The sequence below is a fragment of the Asterias rubens genome, chromosome 16 (genome assembly GCF_902459465.1).
Source record: "Asterias rubens chromosome 16, eAstRub1.3, whole genome shotgun sequence".
In the NCBI taxonomy this organism is placed as follows: domain Eukaryota; kingdom Metazoa; phylum Echinodermata; class Asteroidea; order Forcipulatida; family Asteriidae; genus Asterias; species Asterias rubens.
Genome location: NC_047077.1, coordinates 5,056,552 through 5,072,120, shown reverse-complemented (window position 1 = coordinate 5,072,120; position 15,569 = coordinate 5,056,552). Strand labels below are relative to the sequence as shown.

The 15,569-nt window shown below is 37.0% G+C and overlaps 2 protein-coding genes across 6 annotated transcripts in view; one reads left to right on the top strand and one right to left on the bottom strand.

Annotated features, from left to right (window-relative positions):
* The window catches only part of LOC117300807, a 91,825-nt gene that overhangs the window by 20,178 nt on the left and 56,078 nt on the right, over window positions 1–15,569 (top strand). The gene's annotated exons all lie outside the window — the stretch shown is intronic.
* LOC117300808 (gamma-aminobutyric acid type B receptor subunit 1-like) overlaps window positions 1–15,569 on the bottom strand; it is a 40,965-nt gene that overhangs the window by 24,010 nt on the left and 1,386 nt on the right. For 2 of the 4 annotated variants that reach the window (XM_033784635.1, XM_033784637.1), the window contains exon 1: window positions 1,035–1,580. The exons of the other annotated variants lie outside the window; for them this stretch is intronic. In XM_033784635.1, coding sequence (XP_033640526.1) covers window positions 1,035–1,295 — 261 coding nt within the window. In that variant the 5' untranslated portion in view covers window positions 1,296–1,580. Of the gene's footprint in view, window positions 1–1,034; window positions 1,581–15,569 lie in introns of those variants that run through there. 4 annotated transcript variants of the gene reach the window in all.

Below are 15,569 nucleotides of genomic sequence, written 5' to 3'. Positions count from 1 at the left end.
AAGACTTCTCTTGAAATATTATTCCATGAAATGCTTTACTTTTCGAGAAATCATTAAAACAATTATCAATTCTCGTTGACGAGAATTACGGATTTATTTTAAACACATGTCATGACACGGCGAAACGTGCGGAAAAAGGGTGGGTTTTTCCGGTTAATTTCTCCCGACTCCGATGACCGATTGAGCCTAAATTTTCACAGGTTTGTTATTTTTTATATCAGTTGTGATACTCAAAGTATATGAGCCTTTGGACAATACTGTTTACCGAAAGTGTCCAATGGCTTTAAAGCCATAATAAACTTTCGGACCAGAAAAAAAAAGTTCACAGATTTACAAATAACTTACAGGGTTTAGAGAAGGTAATGGTGAAAGACTTCTCTTGAAATATTATTCCATGAAATGCTTTACTTTTTGAGAAAACATTAAAACAATTATAAATTCTCGACATCGAGAATTGCAAATAAATTTTATTTTAAACACATGTCATGACACGGCGAAACGTGCGGAAACAAGGGTATGTTTTTCCCGTTATTTTCTCCCGACTCCGATGACTGATTGAGCCTAAATTTTCACAGGTTTGTTATTTTATATAAGTTTTAATACACGAAGTGTGGGCCTTTGGACAATACTGTTTACCGAAAGTGTCCAATTGCTTTAACAACAAGTTTTTCTTAATTAAAGCTTGTTAAGTCCCACAATGTTATTTTTGTTTTAATTGTGTAAGTTTTAAAATGGCGCGCGCGTTAATTTTGAACTTCCGCAGCTGATATAACTTCCGGTAACCTATTGCAACACTTTGGCGAAGGTTATTCCAAAGCCGTTAGGCACATACAGCATTAGACAGGTTTTAAGATTAGATCAGAATGGCAATGATTAAAAACAATCACAGGAATTTGAACGGACTTATCTAAAGAAAATCATAAAAAAAGTTATCCTAAAATACAATACAATAAAATAATGTACAAACTTTGTAAACAAAATTAGCCTGATGAAACAAAGACAATACTGTTGTGTCACATAACATTTTACATTACCTCAGTATTATGAGGGAGTAGTACCAGTTCATACCCGGGTAAAACATTCATAGCGTTCACGTACTTGATACCCAGGCGTGTAGCTGGAAGTTGTCCCTGACCCCCTGCCCAGTTACCGGACAGCGGGTACAACCCGAGAAGGTAAATTGGCGTAGTTGCGGGAGCAGCTTCAGCAATGCGCAAGACACATAGCATCCACAAACCGATCCAAAAATGCGCCTTAAAGAACACATTTTGAAGAAGATGCCTGGTCCACAACATTCTGTTTCAGCCCTCCTCGCTAGATGACAAAAAGTTGAATGTGAGACTCTTAAGATGTCATTCCCACTTTGTATATCCACATTTCTTGTTGAACCTTTTAAACGTCAGACAATGTAATCATGTCTCTTGGGTATTGGTTGCTTGTTGTTCGGGATAAACTCTCATGCATGGATGTCTGTGCGGAGAGCATTCGAAGAAATCTCTGATGAATGGTCATTGAGTTGAATGCCTCCCTGTATTTCCATTTGAGGTACCGCGGGACAAGTGTCCATCTCTCCGTGCCGACTCGACGCCACCTCGAAAAGAAAACCGTACATGTTGTTTTGAATGACGCGGATTATCCATGATGGAGGTGTATGTACTATTTTGATTTGTTTTTGTAAAAACAAAAAAACAAAAACGCTAGTTCTGAAAGATACGTAGGTGTCAAAGCACTTTGTTCGAAAGATACTCTTGAAGCTTTATGACATTTTCAGCCTCTTCTGTCGTGTGGAGCACTTTCATATCCCGACATTGCCTTATGGTGATATCAGACGCCACCTTTATCCTCGCTCTATGCAGGTTCTCCAGTGTGTTACAGACGCAGTTTTGTTTATATTAAAGTTTACTCCAAGGCAAAGGCATTCACTGACACAGTGCATTTGCTACAACCATGGAGGTAGCTACCTCCATGCTACAACTTACTGCTAACGTAAATATAATCCTTCATCAAGTCTGCGTCGGGTTGCTACTGCATAAAGCGGCGGTCCCAACCCGCCGTACGTGCAAGTGCGTGCTGTCTACGTGCAAAAACGTGGGTAAGATTTGGGGATCCGTACGTGCCGAGTACGTGCCGAGTACGTGCCGAGTACCGCCTCAGTACGCAGACACGCAGACACGACGTAGCACTTTTAGTGCACGAAGAACTTTCTCTGCGTCACCCGTACGGATTCACCCCCAGTATGGGTGACGTGCGTGCCCTCTACAGCCAACGTGCGCACAGCGCACTGACTCCGTGAGTTTTTTTTTCTCCAACGGTCACTTGCACGAGTCCATAAGCACGTGCTCCACACTTACAACACACGTGTGCGCACTTATTTCGTCTCAAAGATGCCGAAGAAGACACAGAATAAGAGGTCACTGCATCTTCAGCTCAAAATGCAGCGGATACGGCCAGAGAGGCCCAACAGAAACGGGCCACGGAAGATGAGAGGGCTAGAGAGGAAGAGGGGAGGAGGGAAGAAGAGTCAGATGGTGACGCCAGAGAGTCTGATCATGAGAAGGGTGCTGCTGGTGGATCGGAGAGTGGGTCACAATAAGAACAAAAACATTTTAATATTTGTTTGACACAATGAATACATACAATTAAATTATGAGTTCATGGAATAGAGTTCATCAAATTAATTCGTGAATACCATGAGTTCATGGGCTCAAACAACCCGATCTTGCCATGGTAGGTGGCCCGAAGTGGAGAACTTTAATAGTCCGCCAAATAGTTTCTAAATACACAATTGTACATTTTACATGTAATATTATCGTACAAACATGTAATCATTCGTTTTTTTTTATTTCAGAATATGTTAATTGAAAAAGGAAACTTATTAATGTGTAAAAATTACTTTCACTTTCAGCTGAAGTTCGTCCTATATATACCCCCCCCCCTCCGACATCGGGCGAAAAGCTCACGTTCATCGCATATGCACGCACTTACAACATGCGAGTGAGTAAGGACACCGTACGTGACCAGCACGAAAGTACGGCCTCCGTACGACAACGTGGCAATCGCAAGATTATCGTACGTTGTACGCATGTTGTAAGCACGTTGTAAGCATGTACACCTCACTTACCACGTGCGCAACGTACGTTGCACGCAACCACTCACGGCCAGGCGTGGCGTGCGGGCCACGTACTTACACCTTGCGCAAACCGTGCGAGTGACGTGCGTTGACGTACTCCCTCCCTGCTCTTGCCACTCCCTCCCTACGTTTTCAGAAAAACGTGGCGGACGTGGCCTCCCAAAAAAACGTACGGACAAAAAACACGTACGGTGGGTTGTGACCGAGGCTTAACACGAGACCAGTGATTGGCTGTTGGTGCCTCGTACCGGGCTTAATTTGGTAAACGAATGATTTATGCATTGAACGTTTTGTTGAGGAGGCGGTGGATGATGTGTCTTGCGTGTGGCTGGAAATAAGTGATTATAAGTGATAAGTGATTGTGGCTGTTATAAGTGATCGATATTATAAAGCAATGCCCTCTTCCTCATATAAGGATAGACGAAGAGCAGTGGGGAATCTCTTGAAGACACACCATATCCACTCTCTAAACGTAAAAGAGTGGAAACACCACTCTTTACATTTCGAGCTGTCCCTCATATTATGGCTCTTCAAAAAGAGTGGTGGTTGTTTCACTCTTTTAGAGGGGTTTCACTCCAGGACAGAGTGAACAATCACTCAAAAAGATGCAAACTTTAATCTAAAAGAGTGGAAGACCACTGCACTCGAAAAAGAGTTGTCATTTGAAAAAAGATATGGCCCTTGAAAGAGTGCATTTTCACTCTTTTACAAGAGAGCAGCTTTGTATTGGGTTCACTCTGTGGACATTCCTTTGCTTTATGACTAGTTAGGGGAAATTCTATTATTCAACACTGTAAAACCAAACACTGTGTGGATGTGTGTATATTCCACATAGTGTTTCCAGACTTTGTAAAGCACACATTCTCAAAGCATCCTATAGTGGAGATATTTTTGTTTTTCAATGCATGCCATAGATATAGAATTATAAAAGTCATTCTATTCTATATCTATGGTGCATGCACTATCGCTTACGCGCGCACATACACAATGTACATGTACAGTCATGTACAGAGTAGTTTTCTTGTAACAATTGTTTGTTTGTGAAGGCTTATCCATGTGGAATTAAATGGTTATGATATGAAATGAAGCGAAAGTACGCTTTACTGATTTCAACCTGGTAAACTTTCAACATAATTGCAGCATACACACAAGGCACTGTGGAGGAGTTGAGTTAAGTATGAAGATTAAAAATTTGACATCCGCTTTTATTTTTTATTTTTATTTTTTTGTTTTTATAAATGAAGGGGAAAAACCTCAGAATAAACGTTTTTGTGTGTGATCTTTCCAACCATTTTCCCAGTCTTCTCCATAAAGACATCCATTTTCTGACTGCCATCCGTGATCCATTGTCACTATTATTTGATAAGTACCGTCATGCATTGTCATTATTATTTGATTAGTATTTCAATATTTTGAGGGGTTATCGTAGCATGTGTATAACATCCTACCTTCATGGTATAACTACCAATAAAGGAGGGAATGTTCACACTCAGAAATCAAATCACACAGGACCTTAACGCTATAAAAACATTGTAAGTAAATGCTTCGTGGTATAATCTGTAAATAACGCACTTTTGAGTTTGTGTGATTAAGATTGAGTATGAAGTATTGATGGACAAATTCATTTATCTGTTTGCCTATCATAAACTTACGCCCCTCAAAATAAACTGCACACAGGCGTGCATTAGGGCTTTGACACAATATTATGTAAAAAATGCCTAAGTAAGTGTATAGTGTCTTGCAACATCAAATCATATCAAACTGAATCATCCCGCTCACTGCAGCGTGAAAGAATCATAAATAGCTCATTGTCACCAACAGAGGGCGCAATAGGCTTAAACCTTTCCCAATAAGTGCAGGCAAGGAAATCGTGCATGTTTTGAACTATAGGGGCGCTGTCATTCCATTTGCCATACCTTCTTCGTTTTTATTGGAAAATATACTTAGATAACCAATGAAAACTTAAGTCTACGTGGGTGGTCACGAAAATATGTACCTTAGTTTTCTTCCATTGCATGAATATCATCCACTTAAAAAAATTGTAACTGTTTGAGCAAACCTGGGTGAGGTAATGTAATGAATGAAGAAAGACAGAAAACTTTAATTGAAAAAAAATATATTATAATATATATATAAAAAGTATTTGAGAATTTCCTTTTTAACAAAGAATACATTTTCTTTTCAGTTGGCGGATGTTTACGGCAGTACAGAGTATGTATTTTCATGCAATATGTTAAACAAATCATACATGCATGCATCTGGTATCGCCATCGTGTTCCAATAATACTTTAAATGACCTCAGTAACCTTTTAGTTTTGGTAAAACAAGATAAATTAAGTGTGACATATGTATGCCACGTCCTGTTTAATTTCTAAGTACAAAAAACAAATCTCAATTCGAAGCAATCCGAACAGACGGTGTTCGGTCTCTCTCTCGATTACAGAGAAAGGCTTTTAATGTCATCGATGCCCGCCACGGAATCTCACGTCAAAATTTAAGGCTTATCTTGTTCCGTAAAAGATACCCGAGCACCACTTTTCCCACTGTAAAGAGTAGGCCTATATATATACCCTTTACGTATTTCACAAATCACCTAATAACACATTAGTAAGAGTGTGCTGTTCTATTTTATTAATCGTATACAATGTAACCCATATAACTTCAGTGAAAGCAAGGAGTTGAATCAATTTTACGCTGAGCCGACTGCTCTCTACTCTTAATACAACTGTCAGTTTGAATTACTTGACTGTTTTAGTAATCGTTCACAATAGCCCATAACTTGAGTAAAAACCGGAAGGTGGGTTTAAAGCGGTATTGTGCATTTAATCATTATGCAAAAAATACACAAAATAAACTGAAGGGAATGTATGCGTTTGGTAATCACTCTTATAGAATTAATGCCAATCATCATCAGCTTTTGATGGAAAGCATACAATCATCTAACTTCGAAGTAATGTGCATGTTTATTGGGAAATTATATCAGTTTGAATCCCCCCCCAAATTTCTGTTATTTTTCCTGCGGGGACATTACTCACTACAGATCTTCGACGATACCTCAAAAACGCTACCACATTGTGAAGTGAAATGTGTTCAGATTAGTTTAATTGTGTAGGCCTATCTTGATAAAGGCATAAAACAATCCAAAAAACCCCAAAGTATACACTGTAAACAAATTGGGTAAAAAAATGCCCAACTTTTTACCCAATTAAGGGCGAATAGTGAACTCCTCCAACTTTTGGGCAAAATATTACCCATCAAAGTTAGGCACTCTGATTGCCAAATAATTGGGTAATATTTCCTCATCAATAGTTGGGTATATTTTGGTAACCAACAGTTGGGTAATTTTTTTGTTTACCCATTTTCTGGGTATTTGATACATTATCAATAACCCACTTATTGGGCGATGATTTTATTAATGATTTAACCCTTTTCGGTGTTATCCAACAAATTGTGAATGTATTTAACCCTTTGATTTCCAGTTTCTTCTGTGATACGTCATACAAGCAGGCGTAGAAAATATCATTTCCACGATGGCAAACGGTGGTGAGCTGTGACCTTCCAAGGCCTTGGCATCTCTCTCAAAATCGAGAGGGTGCTCAGTGGTTTGTAGATGCTTTGGAAGGTTAGTTTTCAACTAAATACTGTTTGTTTCCTGTTCAGTTGTACACAGTCGTGACAGTTGCAGCGCAAGCACACGCATACATGCCACAACCGGCGTTGCACATAATGGCATGATAAACCTGAAACTAAAAACTGTTCAACAGTAGTGTCACTTTGTTGCTCCCTCTGCAACTGTCACGACTATGTACGACTGAATAAAGAACACAACTTCATATTTAGTTAAAAACTAACGTTCAAATTTGATCTATATCTACTGGAAAACCCCGCTCGTCACAGCCACTCCTCCACTCGCCATGTTGGAAAATATCGTTATGTTTTTTCATACCTTGCCCAACTTTTGGGCAACTCTTTGATCGTAGTGCGCATGATCGGATGATTTTGACCAACTAATGTGCATCATTTTAACCAACAATCGAAATTAACTAAAATTACCCAAAAAGTTGCTCCAATAAATAAGCAAAAGTGTAACCAACAGTTATGATAAATTCAGATTACGAATTATTTGCCCAACACTTGCCCAAATTTTGTTCCGCTTTTTAAACAAAAAATTTGCAAACAAACACTATGTTTGTCCAACACCAATTATTGGTTTTGTTGGGCAATTATCGACCAATAATTGTTGAAGTTACTTTGCCCAACAAAATGATTTGACCAACGTTTTTGCAGTGTATACATACCATATAAAGACACTGGACACTATTGGTATTTGTCAAAGACCAGTCTTCTCACTTGGTGTATCTCAACATTATGCATAACATAACAAAGCTGTAAAAACTTGAGCATAATTGGTCGTCGAAGTTGCGAGATAATGATGGAAGAAAAAACGCCGTTGTCACACGAAGTTGTGTGCTTTGCTTGATTTCGAGACCTCAAATTCTAAATCTAAGGTCTCGAAATCAAATTCGTGGAAAATTACTTCTTTCTCGAAAACTACGTCACTTCAGAGGGAGCCGTTTCTCACAATGTTTTATACTAGCAACCCCTCCCCATTACTCGTTACAAAGTAAGGTTTTATGCTAAAAATTATTTTGAGTAATTACCAATAGCGTCCATCACTGCCTTTAATTTTCTTGCGGTGTGATATTTTAATCAACATCATATTATGTTGCAATACATTTCATTGATTTATTTCCTAGCTCAGGGTGAATCTTGCCAGATCTTACATACAGGTGTCATTCAAGTAAATAACAAAATAGGGTAAAAAATAGGCTAATAGATATTAAAAAAAGATATTATTTGTAAGCAAGGATTTTTTTTTTTCCTGGAGGGGGGAAATTTATTCAATTTATTCAAGTAAGCAAAGAATATGCGGGTTCTTGAACCCGAATAATTGGATTTATACCTACACAGTGAAACAATGTCAGTAAGTATTAGTATAACGTACTAGTAAATCTAAAGGCTGGTGACTCGACTTTCCTCTCACAAATGCCGAGTCAAATAATTACATTATTAATAATATTCACAATAAACATCAATTCGTCTTGCACACTGAATCATTATTGAGAAGTGCTATGGAGACAACACCATTTATAATCTGTAGGAGCGATCACAGCATATTGATCCAAACGTTGAGTCATTACCCACCGGTTCTTTTTAGAACCCACACTACTCAAAGAGATATTCACAAGGTGTTACCGCAAACCCCTCTTAGTTGCTTAAAGGACATATTGGTAACTACTCAAAATAATCATTAGCATAAAACATTACTTGTAGTTGATAATATAAAACATTGTGAGAAACGGCTCCCTCTGAAATGACGTAGTTTTCGATACAGAAGTAATTTTCCGCGAATTTGATTTCGAGACCTCTGAATTAAATTTTGAGGTCTCGAAATCAAGCATCTGGAAAGCACACAACTAACTTCGTGTGATGACAAGGTGTTTTTTCTTTCATTATTATCTCGCAACTTCGACGACCAATTGAGCTCAAATTTTTGCAGGTTTGTTATTTTGTGCATATATTGAGATACACTAAGTGAGAAGACTGGTCTTTGACAATTACCAAACGTGTTCAGTGCTTTTATTAGAATCTAAATATTATGATATTATGAGCATGGAAGACAAGTTTTATTGTTTCCTGTTTGATGTCAACATTTCAAACAAAAACATTTTCGTTACAACGGCTTATAGCTCTTTTCAAATTTCGTTTGCTAAACTAAACAATACAATAAATTGTTTTGGGCCAAATACGGCACTGATGTTGTCCTTTGGTAATGAGAAGTTGGTTTTATGAATAATGTTTGATTGAGCGTGTTTTTATGGTTAACGAAAAAATTCGTTTTGCTAGACTTAACAAACAACTTTACAAAAAAAAATTGTTTTGGGCCAAACACACCACGGATGTTTGTCCCTTGGTAATAAGAGGTTGATTTTATTATTAATATTTAATCGAGCATGTTTTTACGGTTTACGATAAAATGTTTCTGCTTTGTGATCAATATGCTCTCGATCATCACCGCTATACTGATTGCCTCGTGGTTAAAGGCACACTGGGCACTGCTAAATATAATTGTTAGCATAAACACTTACTTGGTCAAGGCAATAAAGAGCTGTTAATCGTATAAAACATTGTGGGAAACGGCTCCCTCTGAAGTAACGTAGTTTTTGAGAAAGAGGTAATTTCTCGCTAAAATATTAAAATAATTCAAGCCTGAAGCCCTTCTTAAAGCATCTGAAAACACAGTGTATTTGCGCAACAAGGGTGTTTTTAAACATAATGTTAAGGGTGCTTTTCGTTCACTTTTGTCTTGCTTTGATGACCAATTGTGCCAAAATAATCACAGCTTTGTTATTTGATGCATATAATGGGATACACGAAGTTAGAATACTCGTCTTGTACAACCAGAGGTGTCCAGTGCCTTTGGAAAGCGTTTGTAACCGTTTGTTTTAAAGGCAGTGGACACTATTGGTAATTACTCAAAATAATTATTAGCATAAAACCTTACGTGGTAACGAGTAATGGGGAGAAGTTGATGGTATAAAACATTGTGAGAAACGGCTCCCTCTGAAGTGACTTGGTTTTCGAGAAAGAAGTAATTTTCCACCAATTTGATTTCGAGACCTCAGGTTTAGAATTTGAGGTCTCGAAATCAAGCATCTGAAAGCACACAACTTCGTGTGACAAGGGTGTTTTTTTCTTTCATTATTATCTCGCAACTTCGATGACCGATTGAGCTCAAATTTTCACAGGTTGGTTATTTTATGTATATGTTGAGATAAACCAAGTGAGAAGACTGGTCTTTGACAATTACCAATATTGTCCACTGTCTTTAAAATGCATATGATTAGAAAGATATTCCAAAAGTAGAATATAATGATCCACACAAGTATGACTCGAAATTGTGTGGTTTTCCTTTAAATAAAAGGAAAACCACGCAATTTCGAAGAAAATTTGTGTGGATCATTATATTTTACTTTTAAAATATCTTTTTATATCTTTTTAATCATATGCATTTTATAACAAACGGTTACAAATGCTTTTCAAAGACCAACTCGACCGATCCAAGGCAACGTGTTCCTTTAAGACGCGTCAGATTCGTCGCTATTAGACCCGACAGAATGGTCGGGCTGGCAGTCTGAGACTGTTTACATAAAGTTAAATTAACTTTTACTCCGAGTCTATATTATATCTCATCTACTGTGTTATAAATTAACTTTCACACCTTCAAACACATTGACATTATTGTTGAGTTAGCAATTTGGGGTTTTATAAAAAAAAAAGCACTGCACTATTTCTTTTTGTTACATGTACTTGAACGTGGCTGAAATTTAAATCCCTTACAAGATTAAATGCATAATAAGTAAGGCACTTTATATATTTTGTTTAAAATTATTAGTAGGGTAGATGGCCATAGCTTTCGATCCAAACCGGACCTTCTCTTTAGAGGCAAAAAACAAGTATAAACAAAAAAATTTCGATTAATAGAACAAAAAGAGGAGGAAAAGACTTAGGGATGGGATCCAGAAAAAGCGGGGAAATTATAGCCAAACAAAGTTTCTATTTGATTAATTTTGGACAATTGAACACCAAGTAAGTTTGTATGCTGACAATTATTTTGGACAATGACCAATAGTGTCCAGTGCATTTAAAAATGTCAGCAGCTTGGACAGGCATGCAGTAACGTCAACATATCTACTTTTACTCCAGAAAGATTGGATTATCAATTTATTTTGGTTGAATTTGTTTTGTTGTTAATGTTCAAAGGCGGACTTGTATTGAAATACAAAGAAGCCGAATATTGATTATAGCACCATAAAGTGAATTGTGCATGCAACGCATCGGCGTGAAATTTAGTCTTTGTTTGAGTTGTGTTCAAATTTAATTACAACAATGTTTGCCAATTTTGCCAAGTTTTCACGGAGAGGTTTCTTTAGGTTGGGCGCGCTCTGTGGTCACTGCGTTTCCTTTTCGAAAATTCACAGGTGGTTATCAGCTAAATTATTGTTAACAATTAAGACAGTTTCAGTTACTTGACAATGATTTAAAGGCTAAGCTGTTATTGGTCCCAAAAAGCAAATAATGTATGTTTTTTTTTGCTGTTGATGTTGCTGGGTTTTTTTTTGGGGGGCGTGGCTTATTAGTGTATCAAAATATTAATTTTGTCCACTATTTTTTTTGTGTTCTTATTTAAACGGAAGCGGTTTTCGATGTTCATTGGTAAAGCTATTGGTACCAAATATTCGGTTGATCTTCGAGTAAAGTGCAGTGAAAAGGGTTAGATGCCCGTATTTTTTGTACGGTTATGACCGAGTGGAAAGTAAACTTGCACTTACTGAAATGTCACTTATCAATCACAGTTGCTCACACTCCACTCAATAGTTTTAATGGACGTCGATCTTAGAAAGCAGAGAGTATTCAGTATCTTGTAAATCTTATCTGTCATCCCTTTGATGTCAAAAGCTCTTTGCTTGATTGTCCAAATTACTGTAAATGAAGCTTAGTCCGTGCAAATGAAGCCTTACAGATAAAGTCAGTGATTGATTGTTTCCACTGCTTGTTTACTGGTAATGAATCTTTTTCAGATCTGAAGTTGGATTGGTTGCGTTGTCTTGTTTTGTCTTAAAGGCAGTGGACACTATTGGTAATTGTCAAAGACTTGCCTTCACAGTTGGTGTATCTCAACTTATGCATAAAATAACAAACATGTAACAATTTTAGCTCAATTGGTCTTCAAACTTGCGAGATAATAATGAAAGAAAAAAACACCCTTGTCACACGAAGTTTAGTGCGTTTAGATGGTTGATTTCGAGACCTCAAATTCTAAACTTGAGGTCTCGAAATCAAATTCGTGGAAAATTACTTCTTTCTCAAAAACTATGGCACTTCAGAGGGAGCCGTTTCTCACAATGTTTTATACCATCAACCTCTCCCCATTACTCGCTTCCTAGTAAGGTTTTATGTTAATAATTATTTTGACAATTACCAATAGCGTCCATCACTGCCTTTAAGACAGTTGTCTTGTATTATAGTTTGGTTTTGATAATGTCTTGAGCGCCTTTCGGAAAAACTTTGGTTGATTTTGGCGCTATATAAATTCCCTCATGATTGATTGATTGTCGTGTCTTACGAAAGTTGACTTGGATTTTGGTTTGAAATTGATTGTATTGTTTTAATCTTGTTCTGTCTTGTCTTGTCTTACAGATGTGACTTGGATTGATTTGTATTTGATTGCGTTGTCTTAATCTTGTCTTGTCTTATGAAAGTTGACTTGGATTTTGGTTTGAACTTGATTGTAATGTTCTAATCTTGTTTTGTCTTGTCTTGTCTTGTCTTACAGATGAGACTTGGATTGATTTGTATTTGATTGCGTTTTCTTTTGTCATGTCTTATGAAAGTTGACTTGGATTGGTTTGAACTTGATTGTATTGTTCTAATCTTGTTTTGTCTTGTCTTGTCTTACAGATGTGACTTGGATTGATTTGTATTTGATTGCGTTGTCTTAATCTTGTCTTGTCTTATGAAAGTTGACTTGGATTTCGGTTTGGATTTGGTTGTGTTGTCTTAGTCTTGTCTTGTCTCACGAAATTTGACTTGGACCGTGGTTTTAGATTTGATTGCATTGTCTTGTCTTGTTCCGTCTTAAGTTAGGACTGAGACCATTGTCTTGCCAATAGTTCTTTGTCACGCCTAACTGCCTTGACTGGTGCCATCTGATAGGCATGGCAACGGTACTGTGTCTTGCCTTGCATTTACTTATACACTACCTTGGCTTTGTAGGGGATTGGTACTATCTTTGATAATAACTCCAAAAATTAACGACCCTAGCAAACTTACTTTGATATCAAGAAACCCGCAGCTGATAAAGTTTATAACATTTTGAGAAAGAATTTCCTTCAAAAAAACTTGGTTTTAAGAGGGACTCAAAAACATTTCAAATGAGAAACGTTTCTGCATGGAACGTTTCTCATAGCGTGTATTCTTATTACGGATTATTTCTCCTGCTTTGGCTATCAACGCAAACCGCTCCAGATTTCCGGCGATATCCTTACCTCTTGAAATGAAAACGGGTCAGTATTATTTTTATAGGATCAAAACATTCCAACGGCTTCAAAAACCTAATGTATATTTTGAATTTAAATCGTATCCCTTTTTAACTCAGAACTGCAGTTAATCATGAACCAACCTACATTTAAAAATATTTCAAAATGATAAAGCGTTGTCTTGCACAGAGTGTGAACAAATTAGATTTTGTTTTTGTCGCAGAGTGTTACTTTCAAGAAGTCTGCTCTCATAAATCAATTTAGTTGACACCTCTTCCCGCCTTCTACTTGATTTAATTAAAGTAACGTTTTGCAGGAAAACAACGGCCCTAGAAAGAAGTTCTTAATTTAATTTCGTGTGTAGACGAAGAGTGTGAATATTTTAAATAAACACATGTTGGGTTGGCTGTATTTTCCTGAAGTTCGCTGTACACCTTTGGTATTGTCTAAAGGCGGTCTCTGGTGTATCACAACATAATGCGTAACAAATATGTGGAAATTAGGACTAAATTGGCCATCGCAGTTGCAAAAGAACAATGAAAGAAAAAGCCCCCAAGTTGCAAACTATAATACCTCGTTCTAAAAGAAACATGTTACTTAAGAGGGAGCCGTTTCTCACAATGTTTTATATTATCAATAGCTTCCGTTTCAAGTAAAATATTTTTGCTACCAATCGTTTTGAGTACTTAGCAATTTAGTGTCCGGTGCCTTTTAGAGCAATCAGCAATTATTTCTTCTTATTCAGAGGATAACAAGGGGTTTTTCCCGAGTGTATTTTTGTCCGTTTCCAGGGCCGAAATCATTGGCCAATATCATTTTCAGTTGTCAAGGCTTTCCGTTAAAAATGAAATTGATTGTGATAAAAATAATTCAATTTAAAAAGCTGCATCTGTTGAAAGGTTTTATTTTTGAAGTCAACAATGGAATCTGGCAGTATGAAGGCATGATGTAATTTGATAAAAAAAAATCTCTTCGTCTTAGATTTTTTTACCTTCAAAAATAATTTTGCCAGGGTACTTAATTTTTTTTAAAAAAGGAACGAATAGAAGAAATCACTGGTCAACCTTGATGAGCCTATTATAAGATATAAAAAAATCTCTTAGTCTTAGATTTTTTTACCTTTAAAAATATTTTTGACAGGGTGCTTGAAGAAAGTAAAAAAAATGAATGAATAGAAGAAATTACTGGTCAACCTTGATGAGCCTATTGTAAAATTAGATTTTAATGGCCATATCTTCAACTGAACCTACAGCAAAGGTTGACTAATTCTGCCTGTTCAATAGCCTTTTTTGACTTTATCATTTCTTTGGACATTAGACGTTGTCTCAAGTCCATTTGCCATTGTTTTATTTTCTGTCAAGTCCATTTGCCATGATTTTATTTCCTGTGCAAAAGCTGTCCTTTCTATTTGTCTTTGTTAATGGGAAAAACATGTCACGGTCAAGACGAAGATTGATAAAAAAATGAATTATATCTGAGTGAAGGATTTTACGTCGAATCACAATCTAGAAGAAAAACCTGTCAGTTGACCCAAATTCCGGACCCTGGAGGGCCTCACATATGGGTTTCGAGGCAATGCTTCCCATAGTGAATTATCAATTTTTTATATAATATATTAAAAAGCGCTCAGGTAGTAAAAAAAAAAACTGAACTGAGGAGTCTCCCGAATAAAAAATCTACTGCGGTGGGAGGGGAAGACAAAATCTCAGAAGATCGCAATCTACCCAGCAATGGCATTACGCCCAAGTCTGAGTTAGGCTAACCCGGAGAACTTATAACGCGACCCGGAAAGTTTTTTTCTGACAAAAATAATTTTCGGGTCATTTTGACACAGTCAGTGGGTCACTGAACCAGAAATTTGGTCCCGTGACGGCGAACCGTGTTCAAATTCTTCAAATTGCGCCCTCTGTTGAACCAACCTCCACCGGCCCATAATTTCTCATAAAATTTAGTTTTGTAGTTTTCAATTCTTGTATTTTTTTTAGTGTACAATGAAATCTTGGTCGTTTTGTGAGTAATTTAGCCTTCAAGGTAGTAACTTTAAGGTGACAGTCTACGCTTTAAAGGAAATTAAAACCTCACGGGCTTTGCGTATTATGAAGAGAAAAAACACCAGTCACACTTTATAATATATTCTACTGACCAGGAATGTTCCTTAAAAAAATGAATGACGCTCTAAGTCTGTAACATAGATCCATATTACCCAGAAATAAATTTATCATCAGAAAATAGAACACGACATAGAAAAGTCATCATGATGCAAGGAAGTCATCACGAGGAATCATGAGGCTACTTATATCTTCCAAGTGTTGAAAGACAGGTTGCACGCGTCATGTACA